The sequence below is a fragment of the Lampris incognitus genome, chromosome 2 (genome assembly GCF_029633865.1).
Source record: "Lampris incognitus isolate fLamInc1 chromosome 2, fLamInc1.hap2, whole genome shotgun sequence".
NCBI lineage: Eukaryota > Metazoa > Chordata > Actinopteri > Lampriformes > Lampridae > Lampris > Lampris incognitus.
Window position 1 is genome coordinate 134,300,915 of NC_079212.1, and position 27,976 is coordinate 134,328,890.

Sequence of the window (27,976 nt, forward strand, 5' to 3'; positions counted from 1 at the left end):
GATGTATACAGAGCTATAATTGGCAAATGCATTATGGGGCATTTGTGCCAATCTCTGATTAAAACCAACTGTATCGTTAATGTTGTACATGCCCTTCTTACACAGGCCTACAGAAGTTCAGTTTATTACATACTCGCTATTAATTTTATACACAACAGCTGTGCCCCCTGCCTTTAATGGGAAGCAGGAGATTTGCTTGCAGACATGGGAGTGGGACATGCAACTCGGGCTTGGAAACAGATGCCAGCGCTTAGCAGAAGCACTGTGCCATATTTTCAGTCGTGGGCAGAGAAGAAGAAAAAAACAGCCTGCCCACCGAAACATCTTGAATTGGGAAATCGATCTCGTACGTTTACGGTAAAAAGAAAACACCCGCGGGCCTGTGTAAGTGCACTGCACCGCAGCAGGGGGCGAGGCTGCAAGGGGACACGGCCTGGGATGTAGGCAGTCCTATAAACCAGCCTTGTGTCTTTGGACACGTTCCGCACTGGTCTGTAGTCTGTGGTCTGTAGTCCGTGGTCTGTGGTCTGTAGTCCGTGGTCTGTAGTCCGTGGTCTGTGGTCTGTAGTCCGTGGTCTGTGGTCTGTAGTCCGTGGTCGCGACAGGAGCTGGAAAGGTGGATAAATGTCTTGGCTTTGGACCGACCTGTTCTCTCACCCCGTGTGGGCAGTCTCTGCGGTGGTGCTGGGGCTCGTGGTGCGGTCCCAGCGGAGGGGCTCCTGGGATCCGCGCACCTGCACCGTGCAGCTGAGGGGGAAAACTGCCATCGTCACGGGGGGCAATACAGGTAAGGCTGCCTTGGTTATTCCGTTACACTCCGTAGTCGGTTGGTTTCTTATTAACCCTCGCCCACAAGGGATGATTTGTTAACAGATGCTGATTTAGTCTGAGCCGAGTGCTCAAGTGTCGCGACGAAATGTATACGTGGGGTGCCGCTCACGAGAGAGAGAAAAGGGATTAATTGCGTGACTAACAACTGCCATTTATGACCCTTGACATATCGTGACAAAGCTCACAGCCCGAACCGTAGCCCCCCCCCCCCCCCCCCCCGTGGTTATGTCTTTAATTCGTGTCAGTCGCGACACATTTAGGCCAACTGTTCAAGTTGTTCGATCAGCTGCTTCGGGGGCTTTTGAAAGGCATCCACACTTCAAAGCAAGTACAGGAAACTTTGCAAAAGTGCCGCTTGTCATCCTTCTAGCGTCCAACTAGGAAAACTTAAGCCCATTACTGTCATGCTGTCAGAGAACAACTTAGCCTATCAGACATGGATATAGAGGTGCTGTGAGCCGAAGTAGGTGTGTTGTCTGTTTGTGTTGCTGGGGCCTATCTACCTCCCGAGGGAATTACAAATATGTGTCTCAATGCTTTTACATACGTACGGCAAATCGGCTGCTGACAGGGACGGACTGGGAATAGAAAGGGCCCCGGCAGTTTTCGTCTGGGCCCCCCTCCCCCCCCAACATATGCACTTATGAGTTGCATGAAGCAATGTCAGGCTATTTATGACATACTGGCTAAGCAATAGATAACAAATGGGCACCCTAGCCACGGGTGTACTTACAGGGTTTCATAAAATAATGTAAATGAATAGCCAAGAAATAGAAGAAAAGTCGGCGCACGGTGGCGCAGTTTAGCACGGTCGCCTCACGGGAAGAAGGTTCTGGGTTCGTGGGTCGTCCTCTGTGTGGAGTTTGTATGTTCTCCCCGTGTCTGCGTGGGTTTCTTCCGGGTGCTCCGGTTTCCTCCCACAGTCCAAAGACACGTAGGTCAGTTGAATCGGCCATACTAAATTGCCCCAAGGTGTGTGTGTGTGTGTGTGTGTGTGTGTGTGTGTGTGTGTGTGTGTGTGTGTGTGTGTGTGTGTGTGTCGGCCCTGTGTGATGGCCTATCTCCCCGCCTGCCGCCCAATGACTGCTGGGATAGGCTCCAGCATCCCCGCGACCCTGAGGGCAGGATACGCGGTTGGGATAATGGATGCAGTGGCGCCCCCAGAAAATTGTCATAGGGGTGGCCAAATGGGGCCACTAAAAATCTTGGGGTGGCACACCAAAACCAAAAGCCATGACTGAATTTCGGGAATTCTATGATGCTGTTGTAGTATACTGTATAGGCTAGTTGAAAACTGTCAATATGAGAGTTAAGAAAAATATACATTATTGATTTAAATGAACAGCATCTAATGTAAAATATCAGATAGAAGCATATTATGCATAATCAGAAGCATATTCTGCATATGCGACTCGTGGCTGGGGGGCCAGCAGGGGGGGGCAGGGATAGTATCAGGGTGGTCGTGGCCATCCCTTGGGGGCGCCACTGAATGGATGGAAAAGTCGGCGGATGATTTTATTCATTTGACAATGGGCAAGCCAACTCTCGGTGCATTTATGCTACAATCCGTAACTTGAATAAAACACATAGGACATAATCGTATGTCATGAATGAGGACTTTGACAAAATGCAATGCTGCCACATCATGAAACAAAATAGCCAAACTCAACTGTCCCACCGCACAAAAGCTTTCCTTAATGTAGGCTGGGCCTAATGATGATCTGGAAATGTGTCTGAAATTACGACATTAATTAACAGCTCTCTGTGGTCAATCATCCGACATCGTGTTCGTGGCTGATCTGATGCAATTAACGCGTCAGGCTTAACAGTCGGAATTCCATGCTACCGACAAACGGGTTTGTTCACTGCTAGCAAGCAGCATGCCTGGACCCTGCTGGATCAGACCCAGAGTGACTAATCAGCTGAGCTATAATAACGCTCTCGCCTTGGCATCGTTTAACAAACAGAACAGAACAGCGGCCTTAAGCAGCGAATAGAATAGTGTAACGTACACGAATAAGTAGACACGTTAGCTCTTGGCTAACGGGTCGGACCCTTTAGTCGACTGGTTAACGTTGTCGCTTGCGGAGTGGGAGACACGGGTTCGCGTCCCGGCTGTGGTGACCGTCTCCCAGACTGCCCCCCCGAATTCGCTACATGGGTGTCAGAGGTGGGATACGCGCGGACGCGCTTTCCCGAAGGAGGGGGGTAGTGTAACGTGCATGGATGAGTAGACACGTCGGCCGCTGGCTGACGGGTCTGACCCTTAAGTTGAGCGGTTAGCGATCTCTCCCGCGATACGGGTTCGCGTCCCGGCTGTGGCAGTTCCTGTGGTTGTGTAACGACCCTCACTTGTGCAGGTGTTCGTGATAGAGATTCAGACCAGGGGTTCCTAACAGTGGCTTTTATTGCCTGCATTCACAAATAAAACAACAATCCATGAGATTTCTGCTGCAACGCGACTGCATACAAGTCTCCAGCGGAGATGGTCTAGCTCTCTCGTGCATGAGCTAGCAAACAATGTTTCTCCTGGCTAACCTCATGCGTTGCACAGCATACTAAACTTACATGGAAATCAAAATGCACAACTCATTAATCTTCGTGTAAACAAAAGTACAAAATAAACCAAACAAAAGGACAGACAGCACTGGCATAGCGCACTGAGTGATCGTATAGTTTTAACATAGAAATTCTTGACTCTTGCAATATTCTTAACCAAGTTTACACATTTAATTATACATAAACCACTTACCTGCATTCACAAATAAAACAACAATCCATGAGATTTCTGCTGCAGCGTGACTGCATACAAGTCTAAAATAGCATAAAACCACAATAAGAACAATGCTCTCCATGACGCACAGCGCAGCGGGGTTGCCGCCAAAATTACACTTTAACTCGGTTAAAACACTTACAAATCACTTTCTATCGTTACTTTTCGAGAGCATCAGTTAGTACAACGTATATACATTTATATCCAACCCATAGTTTGCAAAGAAAAACATGTTCATTTATTAAAATATCAAATTATTCACGGAGCGCTCCCAAAGCCTGCTTACCTCCAGCGGAGACGGTCTAGCTCTAAGGTACGGATAGCGCAAAGGCCCAAAATGTGTCAAAGCGAGAGTAAATAGACAAACAGTCGCGCAGCCTCGTATTTAACCTTAGTGAATGCGGTACAACATCTGGGGTTTACACAAACCATCAAAAAGCATTGGATTACAATAACATGTTAAAATACAAATTTTGGGAGGATTCACTTTATCTGAGTGAGGTCATTTTCAACTCTGTTACAGTTGCCTCCCCCCCCGAATTCGATAGAATAGAATGTCCTACCTCAGACGTCTTGTCTGCCCTCGTGTTGATTATTCCATCAGTGTCCAAAGCCATAAGAATGTCTCTGCAGCCGTAAGCGTTCGAGATGCTCTTTTGACCCGAGCCAACCCGAGCCCGGGAGCATAGAAACCAGGCCCGATCCGAGTCCGGCAGGCCTTGTGGTTTTTATGTCCGAATGTGACCCGAGCCCGGCGCACTTAATGTAAACTGAAAGCACCGAGGCACTGAAATGCCTGTGGCTCTCCCTGCGTGGTTTTCGGTCGTTTTAAATTACCCCGTAACAAATTTTGTTTAACGTCCTCCATCCTTAGCTGGGGCATTTCCCACCTGAACTAGCCTATGTGTTGCATTCAGCGTTGTCACGTAAACCACAGCAAGTATTTTCTCTAAAACCAACTTGAGGCCGACATGACCAAACCCGACCCCGAACTCGAACATCATTTCTAACTTTTTTCACTATCCGCCTCATTCAAACGTCACATTTAGAGGAGCTGGTTTGATTGACCAAGTCAGAACCCGCCCCAACTCCACCTGTTTTATAATGTAGGTATTCACCCTAATCCAACCGCTTTATCAAGTGCCCCACGCTGTGCTCGCATCTCTGATGTCAAATGACCATAAACACATTGGACCTGCCCTTGTGCACCTGCGAGGCTGCGCCTGCACTTCATGCTCAGGCCCAGTTCACCAAACAATAAAATAACAAAAAGTAGCCTACAGTGTCATTTTGTACACAGTTAGCTCCTTTGGTGGGATGGGGGGGGGTAGTTTAAATGTGTAAACTTGCAAAATGATGTCAAACAACCTGTTCGCGTGTTTGTCTAGTTGGTGTTTTCGATCGTGCATCACGGGTCTTCAAGCCACCATAGGAGACACACGACGAAAGCTATGCACTCCTATTTTAGTATTGATTTAACACTACGTTCAGGTCCCAGTCTGACAGTCTGAACATAAACAGAGTTAAAACATAAACACAGAGTTAGATTCCCTCCACCAGAAGTTCTGACCTGAGTTTTCGCAACAGAAGTTTGAAGGTACAAAAGAAAGAAAGAACAAAGGAATTCTTCGTCGTCATAAAAACTATTGGTTAACTATAATTACTGTAATTGTCTTCCTTAAGTGTTTAACTTGGACTTTTGCTACCAGCCGGACTTATTGATGTTGGAGTATGTTGTTTTTAATAGTTAAAACACTAAAACTGACTGGGCAAAACACCGAAAAAACTCTCAAAAGCCCAAGTCATAATATTATAAGATATAGGTTTACTGATTTAGCAGATACTTTCGTCCAAAGTGACTTTAAAGAGAGTCAGCAATTAACGTAGGCAATTCACATTCAATGGTTACCAGGGAAGAGAAAAGTCTGGACCGAGAGCTTGCTGCCTTTAGATATATATTATTTCAATACATTTCATATTGAGAAAGCTGGTAAATACGATCATGTACGTATACTCATGCTGTTTGCTCAAGCAACAGGCCCGGGGGCTGGTGTCCTGACAGACAAAGGTCCCGCTGCTACTCCCCTCTTAGAGAAAGGCTCGGTATCAGTAGCTCCTATTACTGTTCATAGAAACAGGTTTCCTGTCTGCAGCCACCACACTCACGGGTCCTGTGGACATTCGACACCCAGGGCTTTGCTGCACATGCTGTATGCATTCTTTAAATGATATAAACACATATGAATCTGTTCACATAATGCAACACATGCACATGTTCATACCCTTTATCTTACAGTAACAGCTCTTGTGTTTGGACAATCCAGTCCTTTGCAGTAAAAAAAGAAAAAGTAAAAGGATCTCAGTGCTGGAGGGCTGCAGCATCTCCCGGGAAACCGGCCTTCAGTGACCTATCCTCTTGGATCATTTGTCAATAACTGTGTGGGCCAAATGCCAGGTCCCAATGACCCTGCAGAGCGGGGAAAACATAACCCTGCAGCGAGATAACCTTAACCTTATTTTCAAAAGAGCAGTCCTGCTATTGGCAACATTTGAAAAGTATCACACACTGTACCCAGATACATCCGTATTCAACCTTCTTTGCTTTTCTTACCTGGATTATTGAGCATGCATCAAGTCAAATGTTAATTGTTTAACTTTGCATCAGCTAGATGGAAACCTGAGCTGAACTTTTCTTCCTTTAGACCAGGGGTCGGGAACCTTTTTGACTGGGAGAGCCATAAAAGGCAAATATTTCTAAATATATTTCATTGAGAGCCATATAGTATTTTTAACGTATAATAAATTAAATATGTCTTACTTTTAATGCGACTTCTGGTGCTGCATGGTTTTGCTGATGGCCTTGTAGTCTGGTTCATACGTGGTGAGGTTGAGCTTCATGCAGGCGTTGAGGCTTCCATCAGTTAAACGTGAGCGTAGGTTGGTCTTAATGTTCCTCATATGCGAGAAAGACTGTTCACATGCATATGTAGAGCCAAACATGGTCAATACGGCAATACTCACACGCTGCATTGTGTGGTATGTCACAGGAAGCTCGTTCCAAGTTTTAAGAATCAGCTGGTCTTCAGGTTGAAGATTTTTAATTTCTGTCCACTTGTGTTCCCTCGCCAGCTCTGCTCGCTGTCGCGCAAGACTTTCCAACTCTCCATTAAGTGACTTGAACTTACTCATCCACATGTCTGATGCCTTCAGGTCAGCAACTTCCAGCTCAAAGTCTCCGATAGAGACCCCGGGGATGCATGTCAGGTCGATTTTGTCCACTGCACACTCATGTGGATGAGTGATGAACTTGAAAAGACCAGTGCGCGCACGAAATTCTCCAAAACGTGCTTTGAATGACTGCAGGAGATTGAACGTAAAGCGAGCTAGCTACTGGAGATCCAGATGTTGAGTGGAGTCACTTGCTAAGCATGCATCTCTAAATTGTTGCAGTCTTTCAAAGTGCAGAAGACGACCTGTTTCAATGTCCCTGAGAAAGACTTCCAGCTTGCTTTCAAATGCAAACACTGCTTGTTGAAGGGATGAGATTGTATTTCCAATACCTTGCATTTTCACATTGAGCTGGTTCAGATGGCCAGTTATGTCCACGAGATAGTGAAACTGCAGGAGCTAGTCAGTGTTGTCTAGCTCAGGATGCTTGACGCCTTTCATTTCAAGAAAAGTCCGGATTTCACTCAGGCAAGCTGCAAAACGGCTGAGCACCTTCCCCCTTGACAACCAACGCACGTTGCTGTGTAAAAGCAGACCGGGATAATGATTCCCAACTTCTTCTAACAGAGCTTTAAACTGGCGATCATTTAAAGCTCGGGCAACAATAAAGTTGACCACTCGAATGACCAGAGACATCACCTCACCAAGCTCCTGGCCGCACGTCTGAGCGCAAAGCGCCTCCTGGTGCAGGATGCAATGAAAACTTAGGATGGCTCTCTTTTCATGTTCACGGAGAAGCGCTACAAATCCTTTGTTCTTCCCCAACATACAGGGTGCACCATCAGTACAGACAGAAATAAGTTTATCCATCGGTAGTTTTTTTTCTTTAGCAAACTCCATGAAAGACGTGAATAAATCCTCTCCTCTTGTTGTCCCTTTCATTGGCAAAACAGCCAAGCTTTCCTCACACAGTGTGTCACCTGCAGCATACCTGGCAATGATACTGCACCGAGATAGATGGCTAACGTCTGTTGACTCATCTAACGCGAGAGAAAAGTATGTCCCGGCGTTTATGTCCTTCATTTGTGTTTCCTCGACTTGATTTGCCATCATGATGCTACGATCGTGCACAGTTCTTGCTGACAGGGGCATGTCTTTTATTCGTTTGATTATCTCGTCTTTATTTGGGAAGTCATCAAACAGTTCATTGGCCACATCAAGCATGAATGTTTTGGCATACTCGCCATCTGTGAATGACTTTCCATTCCTTACTATTGCCAAAGCCCCCGCAAAGCTAGCGGAATTCCCGTCCCCTTGCTTGGTCCACACACGTAGTTGCTGCTGACTCGTCTGCACTCTCCGCTGTAGCTCCTCGCGTGCCCTTTTCCTGCCGTCCCCCGCTGGAGATTTCGAGGCAAATGAAGCATGGTGCGTATCGAAGTGCCGCTTTATATTTGACCGTTTCATCGATGCAATTTTATCATTGCATATTAGACATACCGCAGATCCTGCTCTCTCCACAAATGCAAATTCCTCTGTCCACGCAGCCTGGAATGCACGGTAATCATCGTCTTTTTTTCTTTTCGCCATCTTTTCCGTTACAAGGGTTGAAGCGGATAAACTAGTTGGCTATCTGATAAAATTGATTTCTTCACCTTTACAATGACCCGGACATGCTCGCGAGCCATTGGTTCCCGACCCGACCCACGGGTGACCCGTGACCCGTGAAATTTATCTTCAAAACTAATTTCTGTTTACTTTAAAATGACACAGTATTATTAAGAAATATCACAAGTATTTTAAAATCAGTTCCAAACTGATTTTTTTGAAAAAAAAATAATTTTCAACTCAAAATTGTCTGGGAGCCATATGCCGTCACCGGAAGAGCCATATATGGCTCGCGAGCCATAGGTTCCCGACCGCTGCTTTAGACGGTTAAACGTTCTTTTAGTTGAAATAACAAAGTGCACCTAGAAAAGGAACACAATAAAATTACGCAAGAAATCACATCAAATGTTGTCTCATTCTCCATAGTGGAATCTAAGAGTGATTATTGAAGTTTGCACACTGGTGCAGAATTGCCAACAGTGGCATTACCATGATATATCAAATTATCGATTTTGTCCCCCTAATTTATTACGTCTCCTTTTATTATGCGCTCCTATTTGCAATCCAGTCCTCTCAATCTCAACTCCTTCTTTCTACTGTCTTGACTCACGCTTATCATGCACCCTCTCATCACACATTTTCTCACGTAATACTACATTTGGTCTTGTAACATACTATGTGAAGAAAACCTACATTGGACTGGTAAACGTCTCTCTGTACAATCACCCGGAGAAGTCTAGTAGTCACATGCTGAAAAACTTGAGCTTAAAATCTCACGTATGTGTGTGTGTGTGTGTGTGTGTCTGTGTCTGTGTGTGTGTGTGTGTGTGTGTGTGTGAGACCTCATCACAGCTGTTTTGTTAGTACTGCAATAGTAACAGTTGCAAAATGGGGAGGTCAGTCGCAGAACTTCACCAACCCAGTTATATACATCAGCAATTATTACTTTCCCCCCCCCCTTCCCCTTTGCTTTCACCCCAGGCATAGGGAAGTTCATTGCACTGGACTTTGCACAACGCGGGGCCCGTGTTATCTTGGCTTGTCGCAACGAGGCACGAGGAAATGCAGCTCTGAAAGAGATACAAGAAAGAACGGGCAACACCAATGTTCATTTGCGTCTGCTGGACACATCCTCTCTGGAATCCATCAGGGCATTTGCTGATAAGATCATCAAGGAGGAAAAGGCTCTCCATATTCTTGTTAACAATGCTGGTGTATCAGGTGACTGTCAGCCATGAATATACATATGTCCGTTGTCAGGTATACCACTGAAGACTACTACCACTACTGCTTTAGGCTGCTCCCGATAGGGGTCACCAGAGCGGATCATCCATTTCCATCTCTTCCTGTCCTCTGCATCTTCCTCTGTCCCACCAACCACCTGCATGTCCTCTCTCACCACATCCATAAACCTCCTCTTCGGCCTTCCTCTTTTCCTCTTCCCTGGCAGCTCCATATTTAGCACCCTTCTCCCAATATACCCAGCATCTCTCCTCCACACATGTCCAAAGCATCTCAATCTTGCCTCTCTTGCTTTGTCTCCAAACCGTCCAACCTGAGCTGTCCCTCAATCGTTCCTAACCCTGTCCTTCTTCGTCACTCCCAATGAAAATCTTAGCATCTTCAACTCTGCCACCTCCAGCCCCGCCTCCTGTCTTTTCATCAGTGCCACTGTCTCCAAACCACTGATACACCGCTGAAGACATGTATTTCAGTTTGTACCAGCAGATTTGGACCCAGTAATTGTTAAAAGCATTAACAAACTGGTATAAACACGAGAATAAAAACAGGATAACAGCACAAACAAGAAGAGCTCTTAGCAGCTTTTCCACGTTTACTGCACATCTGAATGACTCAAAACAAGTGTCTTTTGTGGTACTGTGAGAGTATCACACTGACACCAGCAAAATTCTGAATGCTAATTACAGGGGAAATATTTCAAAGGCAAATGTGTGTGTGTGTGTGTGTGTGTGTGTGTGTGTGTGTGTGTGTGTGTGTGTGTGTGTGTGTGTGTGTGTGTGTGTGTGTGTGTGTGTGTGTGTGTGTGTGTGTGTGTGTGTGTGTGTGTGTTTTGACTTCACATAATTTCTTATAATTCTGCATAAGGACTGCCAAGGGGGATAACCAAAGAGGGTCTGGAAGTTACCTTTGCTACCAATCATCTAGGACCATTCCTTCTCACCAACCTTCTGATAGGTAAGTCTCGATGGTCTTTCTCTTGAACAGGAATTATGGTGCCTCGGTCAGGGGCGCCACGAGAGATTTTGGGCCTCATGAAAAGATATCGCATTGACGAATATAAAGTTATCAACCTCATGTTTTATTAGTCTTTGAGAGCCCCTGTCAGTCAGGGACTCTTTGAATCATCCTACCCCCCCCCCACCCGCCTTGCCAGCACAACGGGCCTCATTGTTGCATTTTATTTAAACATGCATTCTTGAAAGTTCCTTATTTTCATTTTATTATTTACTAAAACTCCATGTCTATTTCTGTGTCCCTACTGACTTCTCACTGCAGACTTGATGAAGTGCTCAGCACCAGCAAGAATTGTGAATGTCGCCTCGGTCACCCACTGGAAGGGTGTAGTTAATGTTTCCCATTTCCGTGGAGAAAATCTCACCAACAAAATGGACTCGGTCTACAACCATACAAAGTTACACAACGTCATCTGCACAAATGAGCTTGCACGTAGGCTGCAGGGGACAGGTAGGCTAATGCCAAGAAGACTTTTATCTTTGTTGCCCGTTAATAAAATGTGCATCAGTGACAAATGTGATGACATCACATTAGCTGCGGTTATGTGCATACTTATTTTCATTCTGATTGAAATCATTCCAATTGAAGATTTCTGGCCAACTGTTTACATGGGATGTGATCTAATTCCCCTGCTGTTTACATGTGCCGACACGTTTAATCGGGAACGGCTGTGTGACATGCGCTGTGACTTTTTTTTTTCATGGACTTGTTTGAATAAGTCGTTATTTCTTATTTTCCTACCGTCTAGGCGTCCAATAATGTTCAGTTCTTTAACAGTCTCTCTGTTCGCCTACTGGAGCAGCTGGCAGTCTTCACAGGGCATTGTCCGATCCCGATACAACCTGGCTTTTGTGAGGGAGAAGGATGTCAGTCTCTCGAGTGACAGACTCCGGCTGGCACATGCAAGAGAATGCCTGAGTCTGTGGAGAGATGGGACCTGGCGAATCCGTACTAGCCAGCTAATTTGCCTAAAAACAAGCCGGTGCTGTCATGTCCCGAATGGTGTACTGTACCTTTAAGAGGAACTATGTGCTAGAGATTGGTAACCAGGGGAAGACAATTTACGTAACACATATCCACAGCGGCGATGATCAGTGGAAGAGTTGGAGTTCGAAACAGTTTTCCGTGATTAGATTCCGAAAACCTAATTAAAAGAATTAAGGTAAAGAAATAAGTTACAAAATATAACATTGGCGACGAGAATGGGGAACGCAGAAGTAAGTGAGCTTACTTTCAACATGGATAAAGTGAATATTCCGATGTTTGAGTGCTTCAAAGATCCGTTGACATTAGGCCCAAGATGGCTGACTTCGTTCGATTTTTTTTTTCCGATTGGAAGCGACTCGTCGTCAACAATGACACACCAGCTGCAACTATGCAGCGCAGGAGAGCATTGCCTTTACATCATGCGGGGCCAGATGTACAAGATATTTTTTCCACCTTGCCTAAATGCAGCCGATTATGATGCGGCAGTGCAAGCCAAGAATGCTTAATTTGTACCGCGAGTTAATATGGCTTTTGCGCGGCAGTCATTTCATGCACTATAGACTAAGACAAGCAGCTAGAGACTGCGTTTAATGCTGATGCCAACGATCAAATTCGTGACGCAGTAGTCGCATGATGTTCATCAAGTTATGTGCGCCGCAAACTTCTGGAAGAGGGGTATGATCTCAGCTCTCCCCCGTGCGTTGGAGGTCTCATCGCTCTGTGAGAGGTGGAGGAGCAGATGTCAGCGCCATCGGGTGAAGCGATGGCAAAAACGGAAGGAAAGCATGAATCGCATAGGACAAAAAAAAAATAATTCAAAAGACCGCAGTACCCACACAGAAGCAAGTCAGGACAACGTTGTTACAGATATGTATCTCTGTTAGCGAGGGGCGTTGGCAAACATCGGATCACAAAGAGCCACGCATATCAATAGCTCTGACAACGACTCCTAGAGCAGTGGTTCTCAACCTTTTTGGGGTCCTGGACCCCCTGCGTATTTTTGATCTACGCTGAGGACCCCTCCACCTGATCTTGGGGGAGAGGGGGTTGCAATTTGATAGAAACAGTAGAAACTGCATTTTAAATTGCATTATAGCATTTATTCACTCTTTGGGGCAAAAATAAGAGCTTTCAGTTGTAACTTAGATATAGTTAACAAAACAGAATTCTTATGCAGTAACTTTCAGATATATGTAACAAAACAGAATATGTATTCAGTAACTTTCAGATATATGTAACAACAGAATTTTTATGCAGTAACTTTTAACAATGCAAACGGGAGCAAGATCTCTTATTAAAATACAATAAATTACACTTGTGAAACAGATGTAATTAGAGAAAAAAGTCCTGTTACCCTTGATAGTTTAGGTAGATAAAGGTCTCAGTCACATTTGAGTAAAATAATCCTATTTCTATAAATGTCATAGGATCTTTTTTTTAAAGATATTTTATTTTCACGGACCCCTTGCAATTACACCACGGACCACTAGGGGTCCGCGGACCCCCGTTTGAGAAACACTGATCTAGACCACCAAGTGGGATTGCTACTTTTCACTCCTGGAGCTCTATTTTCATGGTGGCGCAGAGCCAGCACAGACACAAACAGAGGCTAAACAGCAGTTTCCTCCTGCACAAGGTGGATTATTTACACCTGCATCCATTTGGTAATTTTGTGGCTTGAAAGGAACCCGTCCGCGGCTGAGTTCTACAAGGCTTACGCCGAGGAACTAGCACTATTACTCCTAGCCACATATAACGAAGCTCTAGAGAAGGGAAAACGTCTTCCTCCCTCTCTATCAGAGGCCATTATTACCCTTATTCCGAAAGGAGGGAAGGACCCTTTAGATCAGGGGTGCCCACAATTTTTTGACTCGTGAGCTACTTTTAAAATGACCAGGTCAAAATGATCTACTCATATTAAAAAAAATAATAATAAAAATACCCATTACATGTTTTACATATAGTATATGAACATTTATATACAGTGTGTCTATTCATATACATGTTGTGTTACATATACAGTATTGCAATGGATTTGCAATTATATTGAACCTTAATAATCATACCAAGCACTTGCTACTACACTATGTTGAAATTGCATCACTGCATGAACCTTTACAGCTGTGTTAAATAGATTTGTGATCTCTACCTCTCTACTCTGAGGATGACCTGCACTGGAGGGAGTCAGACAGGGTTGCATAGTTCGGACAGTAGCTGTTGGTAGCCAGCCTCAAGCAGGCCTCCAAATGATCATCTGTCATGGTGGAACGGTATTTGGACTTGATAATCTTCATGTGAGAAAAGGCTGACTCACCCAAATAAGTAGAGCCGAATAATGCCGTCAAGGAGGTTGCACATTTCCTCATGTTTGGGTACTTGTCCTCTGTAAGTAAGTTCCAAAACTCTCCATGCGCCCTGGACTTAAGCCGAATGTCAGCCTGTACTGTCAGCATCTCATCCTCCACTGCAGACGAGTTCAGGTGAAACAGTGATGCCATTTTTGAGGCGAGGGAATCCACCTCTGTATCTTCCCCAAATGGGTAGCACATAAATGTAGCGATTGGCTCAAGCAAAGCAAAGTCTTGAAACCGTTTGTCAAAGTCTGACCGGACATTTTCAATCTGCTCTGTGTAGCGTGCACTGTCAAGTTGCGCACACGCCCTCCCTTGCTTCTCCAGCTCTGCTGCGAGGTTTCGGAAGTTTCCCAAATCACGGCGCTGCAACTTTGAGGACAGAAGTTGCATTTTCCGTTTGAAAGCGTTAAGTGAGCTGATCATGTTTACCACGCTTTTGTGTTTTCCTTGCAGCTCTAAGTTAAGCTCGTTCAACATGTTGGTTAAATCAGTTAAAAACGCCAAGTCTAGCAGCCACTGATTGTCATTAAGTTGTTTGTGTTCCGCATGTTTAGTGATAAGGAGAAACTCCTTAATCTCCGGACAGAGCTCTCGAAATCTCTGCAAGAATCTCCCTTTACTAAGCCTTCTCACGTCAGTGTGTAGCAAGAGGTCAGAGTAGTTACAGTCGGCCTCTTCCAAATGTGTACCAAACAACCGTCTTTGAAGAGACCTCGCTCGAAGAGAACAGGCGGGTTTGGTTGCCACATCCATGATCTCTTTCATGTTTAGCAGGTTTGCGCATAATGCTTGCTGGTGTATTATGCAATGGTAATTAAGGAAGTCCGGGAAAGCATCGTCCTCCCTGCGCTTGGCAATAAATCCATTAGAGCGGCCCACCATAGCAGGCGAACCGTCCGTGGTGATTGACACCAGTTTACACACTGGGAGCTGGATTTTATCCACAAAGTTTTTGAAGATTTGAAAAATGTCCTCTCCCCGCATGTGTTCCTTCATGGGTAGCATTGTTAACAGCTCCTCTTTTGCGGTCATATCTTGAAACACCATGCGAATGAAAATGCACAATTGGGCCGTATCACTTATGTCCGTAAACTCGTCCAATTGTAGCGAGAAACACTCGCAGTCCACGATGTCCCTCCAAAGCTGCTGTGTCAAATCATCGCCCATCACTTCACAGCGCCTTGTGACGGAATCTCTTGATAACTGGAGAGCTTTGATTGAAGATATTATTTCTGATTTGTTTTTAAAGTCCCGAAACAACGAATCTGCTGCCTCAAGGAAGGCCTCTTTCATCATCTCTCCATCTTGGAAGGCTTTCTTATGCTTAATGATGGAGTGACTCACCCGTAAAGATGCTTCGGTGGCTGCCTTTGCCTTTGAATGCAGCTGCGGGAAAAGTGACTGCTGGGCGATTAACTGCGATTTTAGTTCCCTCACCTTTCTCTTTCTCAGCTCGCTTTTCGGAGGGAAGTCATTGTCATAGTTTTTATGAACAGTTCGAAAGTGCCTCTCCACATTTCCTTTCTTTGGGATAGCAATGCTAGACTGACAGATGAGACAAACGCATTTGGAATAAGACATGGTGAAAAAAAGTCCTCCTCCCATTCCACATGGAAATGGTACTGTAAAATGACACGCTGGCTACTGGATGGCGGGTCTGACCCTTTAGTCGAGCGGTTAGCGATGTCTCCTGCAGTGCGGGCGACACAGGTTCGCGCCGCGGCAGTTCGCTACAGTATGTTTTTTGTTTCTTGCTAGGTCCGGCTCCCCCACTCATTTTTGTTTTGTTTCACTTTTTTGTAGCGTTTTTTTTTTAGAGAGTTGAACTAGCTAGCTCGATGCAGTTCTGCGTTAGCTCACGTTGTGGGCATGTGAACTTCAAGGTACGTTAGAGAAGGGCTCTGGTTGTTATGGTAACCTAATGTAACAAAGTTTTAGGTTCCGCTCTAGAATCTTTGGTTTTAGGCAACAGCAGACTGGCCGTCCTTTACGTCAATCAAAAGGCAAATGCCAAATGGAGGACAGATGATAGGCTAATGTCTTGGGAAAAAAAAGTTTTTTCGAATGTCATGGAGATCTACCAGCACTGCCTTCGCGATCTACTGGTCGATCGCGATCGACGTAGTGGGCACCCCTGCTTTAGATTGTCAAAATTTCCGACCCATTAGTTTGACCTCCTCTGACAGTAAGATACTATCTAAAATTTTAGCTAATCGACTGAACAGGGTTATAACCTCTGATCCATCCTCACGAGGTCGGTTTCATATGCTCCTGCTCCTCAGCAGACAACATTAGGAGATTTGTAGATATGGGCTACTCAGGATAACGCCTCTCCTATGGCTGTCATCTCGCTGGATGCCGAAAAGGCATTCGACAGGGCGGAGTGGCAAGATCTGCTCTCCACCCTGGAATGTTTTGGTTTCAGTAAGAAGTTCATACATTGGATTAGTCTCATATACACCCATCCCAAGGCATCTGTGCTCACCAATGGCATAATCTCTCCCTCATTTGAACTCGGAAGAGGCACTGGGCAGCGGGACCCTCTCTTCCCTCTGCTCTTCGCCATTGCACTAGAACCGTTAGCAGTGGCTATCCGTAGAGCACCTACATTTCCAGGCATTCAAATTGGGTGACAAATGTCATAAACTGATGTTGTACGCAGATGACATTCTTTTGTTTATGTCTGATCGTGAACTCTCTCTTTCCTCCCTATTTAAAATTATTGACAAGTTCTTATCCATTTCAGGTTATAAAGTGAACTGGACAAAGTCTGAGGCAGTCCCTCTTATGCCATATTGCCCCCCAAATCTCCTCCAATCAGGCACTTTTGCTTGGCCTAAGAAAGGCATCAATTATCTTGAAATAACACCCCCCCCCCACTGTCTGACTTGATTAAAATAAACTTTGAGCCCCTATTGGACAAACTGCGGGCTGATATACAGCGTTGGTCTCCAATGTATCTCTCTATGTGGGGCAAGGCAAACGTCATTAAAATAAATTGTGCTCTGAAATTCAACTACCTACTGCAGGTTCTCCTGATCCGAATCCATTTGATCAACTTTGTAATACATTCTTATGGAACATTAAACATTTAAGAATGAGCCTGCGAAAACTCCAGAGGCCAGTGGACAGAGGGGGCCTTGGGGTGCCTAACCAGTTATTTTACCATTATGCTTTCACTCTCAGGCATATGGCACAGTGGTCCTTGCACCCGGAGAGAGCGCCCCCGTGGTTCTATCTTGAGCGCACCATTTGCACTCCTCTTACGCTCATGAACTATATCACAGCCAAACTAGCCCCACAGTGTTGTTCACATCCTATTTTGTCCCATATTCAGTGGGTTTGGAAGAGAATAGCTCAGATCCTTAAATCTGACCCCTTTCTTCACCGGTCTGCCAGAATCTGGCTAAATCCCAAGCTCTGTATAGATAAATCACCGTTCTTCTGGAAGTCCTGGTTTCAGAAAGGTATCACAGTCCTAGGGGACCTGTATCAGGGAGAAACATTAAAATCCTTTGAGGCACTTAGGCAGGAATTCGACTTACCACACGCTCAATTTGGGAAGTATTTGCAGTTAAGACACCTACTGGTACAAATTTTCGGCTCCCCCTCAATAGCCCCATCTAGTGGTGTCACTCTAGAGAGGGTTCTTAAGATCTTTGGACATGGTCATGAGGCTTCTGTCTACTATTCTATGATCCTTACAGCCTCAGATTCCAATATATTGACCCTTATATTTACATGGGAAACTGATTTAAAGGTTTCATTTTCAGAGGCACAATGGGGAAGAATACTTAGGAATAAGAAAAAATGTCAGGGGAACTGCGAACAAGGCTGATCCAATTCAAAATTATAAACAGTCTACTGGACGCCATCTAGGCTGTGTAGAGTGGGTTTGGTGGACAACTCAGAGTACTGGAGGTGTCTTGACAAAGATGGTACTTTAGTACACATGCTTTGGAGTTGCCCAGTTGCTTTGGAGTTCTGGTCTGCTATACATATCAATGTAAAAAAATTACCGGGCTAGACATCCCTTTCTCCTCCAGTCTGTTTATTTTGGGTGACTCCTCTGCATTACGTGATTTGACTCCAACGCTCACTGACTAGATCCAGTTTGCCCTCAGCTGGCTGCCCTAGAACAGTTATCATATAGGCTGTTTGATAAGGTGGAGGAATATCACTTGAAATGGGGTAGTACCATTCTTATATAATGAGCATTTAATGGCCAATTGCCGCACTCTTCTGAGCTGTCCCGGTTGCTGCTCCACCTTTTCTGCCAATCCGGGGAGGGCTGCAGACTACCATATGCCTCCTCCGATACATGTGGAGTCGCCAACCGCTTCTTTTCACCTGACAATAAGGAGTTTCGCCAGGTGGACGTAGCACGTGGGAGGATCACGCTATTCCCCCCAGTTCCCCCTCCCCCCTGAACAGGCGCCTCAGCCAACCAGAGGAGGTGCTAGTGCAGCGACCAGGACACATACCCACAGCTGGTGAGCTACAATTTCCTCGAAATGGAAGAGGCAAACTGTAGCTCACTAGCAGACAGACAGACTGAGACAAGCTTGTTAGAACCCGTAAGTCTCTGTATTTCTTAAAGGGCCAGTAATCTTACCAGTAAACTGAAGTGAGTGCACAATAATAGTAATACTAGCGGGAGCCAAACTTAACTCCTCTTTTTAACAAGGGCTTTCCTACACCCACATCCGGCTTCCCATCTGCAGACATGGCCAATTGTGTCTGTCGGGACGCCCGACCAAGCTGGCCGTAACACGAGAATTTGAACCGGCGATCTCTGTGCTGGTAGGCAATGGAATAGACCGCTACACTACCTGGACCCAATGTGTAGCTATTCTGTTGGGCTGAGAGGAGGGCATGAGAGGAGCTGATTTGATCGGCCAAGTGAAGCGTGCTACAACTCCACCTGCTTATAATGTACTCACCCTAGTCCAACTCCTTTTATCATCTGTGCCAGGGCTGTGCTTTCGTCTCTGGTCATCAAATTACCAAAATTACACTGGACATACCCACATGCTTGCATCTGCACTTGCACTTGCACTTAGTTTCAAGAAAGCAGAGCCCTTGATGTTGCTTGCTGTAGATTCATGCAATGAAGGCTTAATCACATTATGTGGCATCTACAGATATATTATAGGAAAAGGTACGTACCTTGTAGGCCCGTCTTTCATAAAGAACATAGTTTCATGGGGGAAGTTGTATGTAGCTCAACAGCTAAGTGCTGAAGAACAAATGTATTTTTCCCATTTTGAATTGTCAACAATAATTACCAGATAAAGATGAATAGCAAGGATTGGTGAGCTTCAGGACATTGTTAGATTTTGCCCTGATCTCATTCTCATGCTCACTATACGTGTGTGTGTGTGTGTGTGTGTGTGTGTGTGTGTGTGTGTGTGTGTGTGTGTGTGTGTGTGTGTGTGTGTTTACGTATGAGTCAGGAGTCACAGCAAACTCTGTTCACCCTGGTGTTGTTATGACGGAGGTGATGAGACACTACAGTTTATTTGTTCGATTCCTCTTCAACCTTATTGGAATGTTTTTTTTTAAGGTAAGAGACTTCCCACATAAACACCAATCATTATTCATCATTATATTTTTGTTTTGTTTTATTTCTCTTAATCATTCAGAAATTTTATCATACAGAAAATTTAACATGTCAGAGACAGAAATGCAAAAAAAAAGAATAGAAGGCCTTTGTGTCCATTTAGATAAAACTAAGTCATTGTGAGGAATGATATGATGTGACATGGTTTCACCGTAGTGAATGACAACAAATGTTCATAGACCTAAAGGCAAATTTGTGGTTTCTGTGATGTGTGTGTTGGTTGCAAAGAGTCTAGGTCAGCTCTGACTCATGACACTCTTGCCACCCACTTATGTGCCCCTGCTAGTGCTTTATTTCATTTTTGTTAATATCAAAAAATAGTGTAAGCATGGGTGAGGTTTTGTAATAATTTCCTATTGAAATAGACCTAAACAATAACTTTGTTGTCTTTTTTTGTTATTTGTGTTTGAGTCGTGTAATCAAAAAGCTTCAAAATCAATTTAATTCAAGTTCTCATTGACCTAACTGTCACAAGGTGGTGCGGGAGTATAGGACCCAAATGCAGATGCAGAAACAGGTGAAACAAAAGGTTTAATGGTAGGAAGAACAGTTCCTGATTCCCTTGCAGCTGAGGGCCACCTCTGTGTCTTCATGCGGCCAAAGCGGGCATTCCAATTGCCTTACAATGACACTGTCATCACCTGTTCTGGCTGTCCGTGTGCCCCCTGCAGGCTAAGCCAGTGTTCCTATCATGGCCGTTCTGGAGTTTCCTATAGCCAAAGGCATTGTTTCTGCTCTGACCCCACCCATTTCACCTGTTACCACATCTGCATTTGGGTCCTCAATTCCTGCACCCCTCGTGACTCTTAACAGTGAAAACTTTAATTTTACTGAGATGTGCCTGTTAAACATATAAAAGTGGTACCCAGTATTCAGACCAAGTGGATAGTTGATTTTTTAAAAATCTATTTCCAAAACTGAAAACAAATTTGCTAGAATGTGTCATGGGATGGGTAAGTATACTGTTCTGGCCATGTCTTACGGGGCTCGATTGCACTCACCAGTTGAGTTAGATTGGAGAAGTGACCTTGTCTGGTTCTGGGACTAATACAGACATGTTGCATGGCAGCGCTAGATTTCGTACTAGCTCAGGCTGCAACAAAGCTAGATTTGTCCCACCACCAGACATGGAGAGTAAGCTGCTGCTCTCCAGTGGCAGTATAAGAACAATATTGTTTGGCGATGCTGTAACCTTTATCCTCAACTAGCAATTAATCAGGTTTTTCCTTTTCTCATTGCGAGCAGAATTGCTCAATAGTTCTCTTAAGTTTTATAATTTCTTATATCTTGTAAATACTGTCATCAATACTGAAGGCTTTGCTGTCAGTTTCAGAATCAGAATTGTATTTATTGCCAAGTAAAAGAACATACAAGGAATTGTCTTGTTGTGTTGGTGCAAGAGGGAAAGATTAATAGTAAATAGTAAAGATAAAAGTTAAAAATATAACAAATAAAATATATATACAAGATAAAATGAAATAAAAGTAAGGTGCAATCACCACCGGTTCAAAGTTGAAACAAGAGACTCCATGGCAGCCCACGATGCCCGGCAGTGGGTGGCAGGAGCTGTATTTACAAAACAGTTTAATCATAATAATAATAATACAAGATCAAGGCAACTGAGAAGTGGTACAAACATCAGCCAGAAACGGTCAATGATGTCACCATCCTCTGAGACATGCCCATCCACACTGACAGAGAGATAAAAGCCAACAAGCCCAACATCATTATCAAGGACGGGAAGGAAAAGAGGTGCATGCTCATCAACATGGTAATACCATCTGAAAAAAGAAAAAAAAAACACTTCAGTGATAGTCACAGAGAAGCTGACCAAGTACAAAGACCTGGAGATTGAAATCAACAGGATGTGGGGTATGAAGACTGAAACAACACCAGTGGTCATTGGAGCTCTAGGACTCATGAAGAAGGGAATGGAAACATTCACTAACCATATCCCAGACTACATCAACATCCATGCAGTCCAGAAGATCGCCCTACTCAGAACAGCCCACATATTACGATGAGTACTGTCAATCAAGTGACATCTACCCTATAGTGCCTCAGATCCATAGTTTGAACCCAGCTCTACAGGATATAAAATAGGAAACACGAAAGAAATAATAATAATAATAATAATACACTTTATTTATAGAACACTTTATTTATAGAGCACTTTTCATACAAGAGATGTAGCTCAAAGTCCTTCACAATAAAATGTTTAAAAAAATGCAACTCACTAAAATCGGGGCAAATAGAAAGACGATAAAATTAGACAATAAAAAGACAGTAGATGACAAAATATATGAGTGAAAGTAAAAAAAAACAGTAAGAATAATAAAATATGAGACATTTGGTAAAAAAAATTTATAAGAATGACATTAATTAAAAGCCAAATTAAATAAATAGGTTTTCAGCAGTCATTTAAAAATATTCACGGAGCCCACATCTATTATAGCTCTTGGAAGGGTATTCCATAATTTTGGAGAATAGTTAAAAAAAAAAGCAGTGCTGCCTTTTTTCTTGTGTATATAATTGTGTGTATTGAAAGACCCAGCAGTAGACGATCGTAGAGCTTGTGAAGAATTATAAAATAACAAAGAGTGCAATGTAAGCCGGTTCCGAACCATTGAGAACCTTAAAAACAAGTAAAATAACCTTAAAATATATTTTAGAAGATACTGGGTGCCAATGGAGTTTAGCTAAAACCGGGGTAATATGCTCTCTCTTTCTTGTTTTGTTTAAAAGTCTAGCAGCACAGTTCTGATTAAGTTGAAGATTTTCAATTGACTTCTTTGGAAGACCAGTAAAAAGAGCATTGCAATAATCTAATATCTTTGAAATAAGCGCATGAATAAGATTTTCAGCATCTTTATAGGATAGGAAAGGCTGTACTTTGGCAATGTTTTGTAAGTGGTAAAAAGCTGCTTTGGTCACCTTCTATATATGTGTGAAGTAAAATTTAACTCTGAATCTAGAACAATGCTCAGGCATGTTACTTCTGATTTAATCTTGGGCACCAGATACCCAAATTTGCAAGCGAGTAGATCTCTTTTAGCTTTGGGGGCAAACTAAGAGTATTTCAGTTTTATCTTCATTTAGTTAAATAAGTTATTAGTCATCCAATTTTTAACTGCTGCCATCCCAGCAGTCCGGGAACACAGTCATAGTCATTGTCAGACTCGAGCGAAATATACAGCTGCTTGTCATCAGCATAACTATGAAAATTAAATTTATATTTCCCAATGATATTACCTAAGGGGAGCATACGTATATAGTGAAAAAAGGAGTGGACCAAGACAGCTTCTCTGAGTGACACCGAAGGGCAAATCATATTTTCCTGTGACATGATCTCCAATGGTAACAAAAATCTTCCTCCCAGAGATGTAAAATCAGAACAGTTTAAAACGGTCCCAAAGAGCCCGACCCAGTTCTCAGGGCAATCCATAATAACATCATGGTCAGTTGTGTCAAACACAGCAATTAGATCCAAAAGAATCAGAACAGAGACCTTATTGGTATCAGTGTTGGTATCACAACACTATTAATATCAGTTATTATTATTAACAATAAGTGATACCTTATGGGTATCACTGAGCTCACTGACATCTTTAACGAGGGCGGTCTCTAAGTAAGCTCTGATTAGCCCTGAAACCTGATTGAAACATTTCAGAAACATTGTTTTCATTCAGAAAATTAATTTTGTTAAAAATAACTTTTTCAAGTACTTTACTTAAAAAAGAAAGATTTAATATAGGTCTGTAATGATGTAAAACATCAGTCAAGGTTTGACTTATTCGGTAGGGGTTTTGCAGCTGCAGTTTTGAAGCCATGAGGAACAATTCTAGTTTCAAAGGATGTGTCAATAATTGTTAAAAACACAAAAACAATCATGAAAGTGTACAGGGGACTGGGTAAAGAAAACAGGTAGAAGATTTACTCCCTGTTACAATCTTCCAGAGTTCAGGGTCCGAAATTGATGTAAATTTTGACATGAATTCCCTTTTTTCTCTAAGTTGACTATCATAGTCGTGAGCGTTTGTAACAATTTCTGCTCTGGTCGAAGACACACAATTGGTAAAGATGTTGCTGATTCCTCACATTTTGTGGGGGTTGCTTGACAGAGAAGGTCACAGATTGGGCCAGCATTCAACAGTCAATTTACTGTTGTGAACAGTGTTCTGGAGTTGCTGCCACCCTCTGTTGTCACTCTGGAGAAAAGGGCTGTTCTTGGGGAGCGTCTAGCAGTTTAAAAAAAAACTATTTTATCCTTATTTATATGTTGTAGTGGACTACTAGTTGAGAATTTTAAGAAGTTATTCACAGCATAAGAGTTATTCACAGGGAAGTGCAGGTTTAATGCAAGTTGTCCATATACAGAGAGTACAATAGGGAATATAGAAGAGGGTGGGAGAGCGGCAGTGTCAGGATCTGTGGATGTCTGGGGACTTGTTTGAAAGGCCTACTGCTGTAGGGAAGAAGCTGTTCTTGTGGCATGAGGATCTGTTTTTTTCTTGAAGAAAAGTTGCCTGACATCCAGAAACTATGAGTTAACCTTGCTGGCTAAGCACATTGCTATATCAGAGGATAGCAAAATGACAGACACCCGATATAAGTAAGGGGAAAGAGTACTGAGGATCGGTTATTTAACCTGACATATTGCTGTAGAGGAAAGAAATTTCTGTCAATCCTTTTCCTTTTTCATTTCCTTACCCCCACATTCCTTTCACATATCTACCTCTATTTATGATATCGACATCATCTAATTCATAGGCCACCGTATGTCAGGAGCAGGAGAAGAGTGCTTTAGCTCAAAGCTTATTTGATATGATAGCATTGTGTGTGTACCTTTCCATATCCTGTCCCTCGCTCTCACATTTCCCCTCTATTTTGTTCCCCTCTCCCACAGTCTGCAGAGGAGGGTGCAGTGAGCCCCATCTACTGTGCCATAGCCGAGGAAACAGAGGGGATAACTGGGAAGTATTTTGACAGTGACTGCTCCCTGGTTCTTCCTGCCCCTTTGGCCCGTGATGCTGCCCTGGCAACCAAGGACTTTGAGATATGTGAGCAGCTGACATCAAAGCTTTGAAACAGCTGTCTAGCACATGGAGGAGTGATACCTGAAAAGCGATTAAATTCCATGCTATACAATAAATACCTTGGAAGACATTTGATGAAAATTAAGTGCAAGTAATATCAATTGGTACGTTGCTTTTATAAAAGGTGACGCTAAAATGTGACAGGTTACAATTTTGAGTGTAATTTTTGAAAATAATTTGTCGTATAAGAAACTAAAAGTAGCTTTGACATGATTTCTGTAAAGGAAAATAGCAAGACATTTCACAAATATAATGTGCCTTAGAACATATTTTAAGTAAAAATAGCATGTGCCATATATTGGTTGTGTAACCATAACATGTTAGATATCTAAGAGAATACCTTAAGTTGTTAAAATGAATAACTTTATGCTAAAGTTCTGGTTGTTGAGAAAAAGGACTTTGCCCATTTTCATTATTCTATTGAGCCACTTAGGGGACATGTGGGGGAGAATAAAAACTATAATAGTTTTTTATTCTCTCACAAAACTTAATTCTCAGGAAGTAGCTTTTCATTTCCAGATCATTTTTCCAAACAATAGTGCTAGAAAGCATAACGGTTGTAAACACAGTAATTAGTTGTGTTGTGAATAAGATTATCATCATTTGTAGCAAAGCTAAATTATGGTTTTCTGTATTACCTTCACTAGAGCAATTAATATCATTTTTTAACTTCCTTCAATTCCACCACCTATTCCCCCCGGATCCCCCCACAGCTGTACAGGCACCCTACACGTACAAGTCTCTAGTTGTAATGGTGAGACAGAATACCCCTTTCAGCTCCCCACCCAGGAGCATCATCAATTTCACACCTGTGAGTCGGAGGCAACACTGGGATTCAGACTAAGAACCTCGGTTTTGAGACACTACAGCATCGCTGTTTATAAAAACTCTGTAAATGACAGAGTAGCAATCATACTGGCTTGACTGAAGTAATGCCAATTATATATACAAAATTTCTCATCAAGCAAGCTAATTGGCATTAGCTAATTAACCGTGTTAACAAAAGTTGTCGGTTCAATTGGATAAAAATTGCCCCTCTGTGCTGGTGAAACTTATCAGGGAAAACATCCTGCTAATGTCTTTGGTAATGGCAATTGTCAAAACTCCCCATAAATTAGCCTTAAGGAATAATAAACAAGAGCACAGCTGTGATGCAGTCGCAGGCACAAGGCAGAGTGCTGTAGATTCAAACTCATGGTAAGCACATCCTTGAGTGTATTATTAAGTTTCATTTCAAGTGTCAGTTTCATTTCTGTTATAATTTTCATTATTAATTGAAGCAAGGGGATAAAAAGATTACAGTTTGGAAAACTTGACTGAGGGTCCAATTACAAACTCCAACATCAAACTTTGGACCTGGCCCAATGCATACCTGGGTTTTGTTGTTTGGGTAACACTTTAGTATGGGGAACATAAAAAAACTTAATTACTAGTGAATTAGTAATGATCATGATGTCACTTTAGTATGGGGAACATATTCTAAGTAACAAAAACTTAATTTACAGTAATTTAACACTATTAACACTTGTAGTTTTGTGTTTTGTTATGTAAGAGCAGACCATATTCATTAAGTGTTAGTAAGGGAGAATAACTCTTCTTGTGGTACTACCACCTTATAAAGTCCATACTAAGCAAAGCATATTGAGAAGGTACTACTAATAAGCAATAATTCTGAGGTTATAGAGGGAAAACTCATAGTTAATGGCTTACTGGTTGTATAATAAGGCCATGCAGAATAAGGCATTAATGAGTATGTAATAATGACCAATTAACAGCCAATATGTTGCTAATTTGCATGCTAATAAGCACCTAATTAATGGTGACTACGTTCCCCATACTAAAGTGTTACCGTTGTTTGTTTGTTTTTTGACCTGGCCCAACACATACCGGTACCTGGGTTTCCTGTTAGTGGATGTTGTATACATTTATTGAACACTACACAAAGTTCAGTTTTTAAAATGGGAATCAAGACAGAATCAATATTTGCTGTAACATCTGGTTGTGTCATTTTGGTCATTGTGGTGCTCCTGAATATTCATTATCTGGTTCATAAGTGATTTCAAAATATTGCTCAATCACTTTGCATATTCAGCCATTCTAGCCATGGCACATTTTCTCTTTTGTTATTTTGAAAATGTTATCTTGACATGACCAAAGCTAAGAATATTTCACAGAAAATAAATACACACCAAAAGTTAACTGGCTTTAAGAGAGTCTGTGTGTCTAATGTTATTTGCCAAAGAATGTTTAATGCTTTAATCTCAAAACAGTTATTCCACTTGTGGATGACAGACTATAAATTATAGGAGAGATTAAATTTAAGTCAATCAAATAAGCATAAATATATGTAAAAACTTGTATATGTCTGGCTCATGAGACTACATTCTTCATATATTTTATAATTCCTTTATAATTCTGTTATCCTCTTTCAATGTTGTACTCTGTAAATTGTGTACAACATCCATTGCATGTTGTCCATCTTGGGAGAGAGAGCTCTCCTCTGTTACTCGAGGTTTCTCCCTATTTTTTTCTCCCTGTTAAAGGGTTATTTCAGGGAGTTGTTCCTTATCTGATGCAAGGGTCTAAGGACAGGATGTTGTGTTGCTGTAAAGACCCTTGAGGCAAATTTGTAATTTGTGATATTGGGCTATACAAGTAAAATTTATTGACTTGACTAGACTTGACTTGACTACATGTCATTACATGCTTACAACGCACAGAGGAGGATATAGTTGAAGACATTTTGAGACTCCACTGAAGTCCAGGAGTGATGGTTTTTCTCTTCTGGCTTGTGTCTCTACCCCAAACCTGTTCACCCTCATAACACTGCAGTTTTCCAACAGTAGATCAACAACCTGATTACAGTGCAGGCTGTAGTACTGAAGAATATCAGTCAATTACTGAGTGAGGGTTGAGGCATCTGCAGTATTGACTTTTCTTGAGGCCAGGAGCTGGGTTAAAACTTTCCCCATGTCCTCATCAAAGTAGCAAACAAGAACATTTAGGCTTTTGTCTATGTTACCCAATTTCCCCTCGGGGATGAATAAATTATTCTGATTCTGATGTTGCTGTTTGTTGCCTCATCTGCATTTAAAGAAAACATGTGTTTTCAGTTTACTTGACAGTTCAGCTTTGATCATCAATAGCATGTGTGCACATGTAGAACACGTGCATTCAACATGGTGAGTCTTGACAGTACGCGCTGGTCTTCTGTTACTGATTGTATGAAGTTGACCACTGCTTGTGAGACAGTCCGCGACAGGTCATGTTCTGCTATAAA

General features: G+C 42.8%; 1 protein-coding gene across 1 annotated transcript; it reads left to right on the forward strand.

Annotated features, from left to right (window-relative positions):
• The first annotated feature begins 377 nt into the window (after positions 1–377).
• zgc:64106 (uncharacterized protein LOC393348 homolog) lies at positions 378–27,714 on the forward strand. The gene is made up of 6 exons (XM_056273199.1): positions 378–787; positions 9,362–9,601; positions 10,487–10,576; positions 10,898–11,086; positions 19,434–19,543; positions 24,507–27,714. Exons 1-6 carry the CDS (start codon positions 625–627, stop codon positions 24,684–24,686), a joined length of 972 nt encoding a protein of 323 aa, XP_056129174.1. The 5' UTR covers positions 378–624; the 3' UTR covers positions 24,687–27,714.
• The last annotated feature ends 262 nt before the right edge of the window (positions 27,715–27,976 follow it).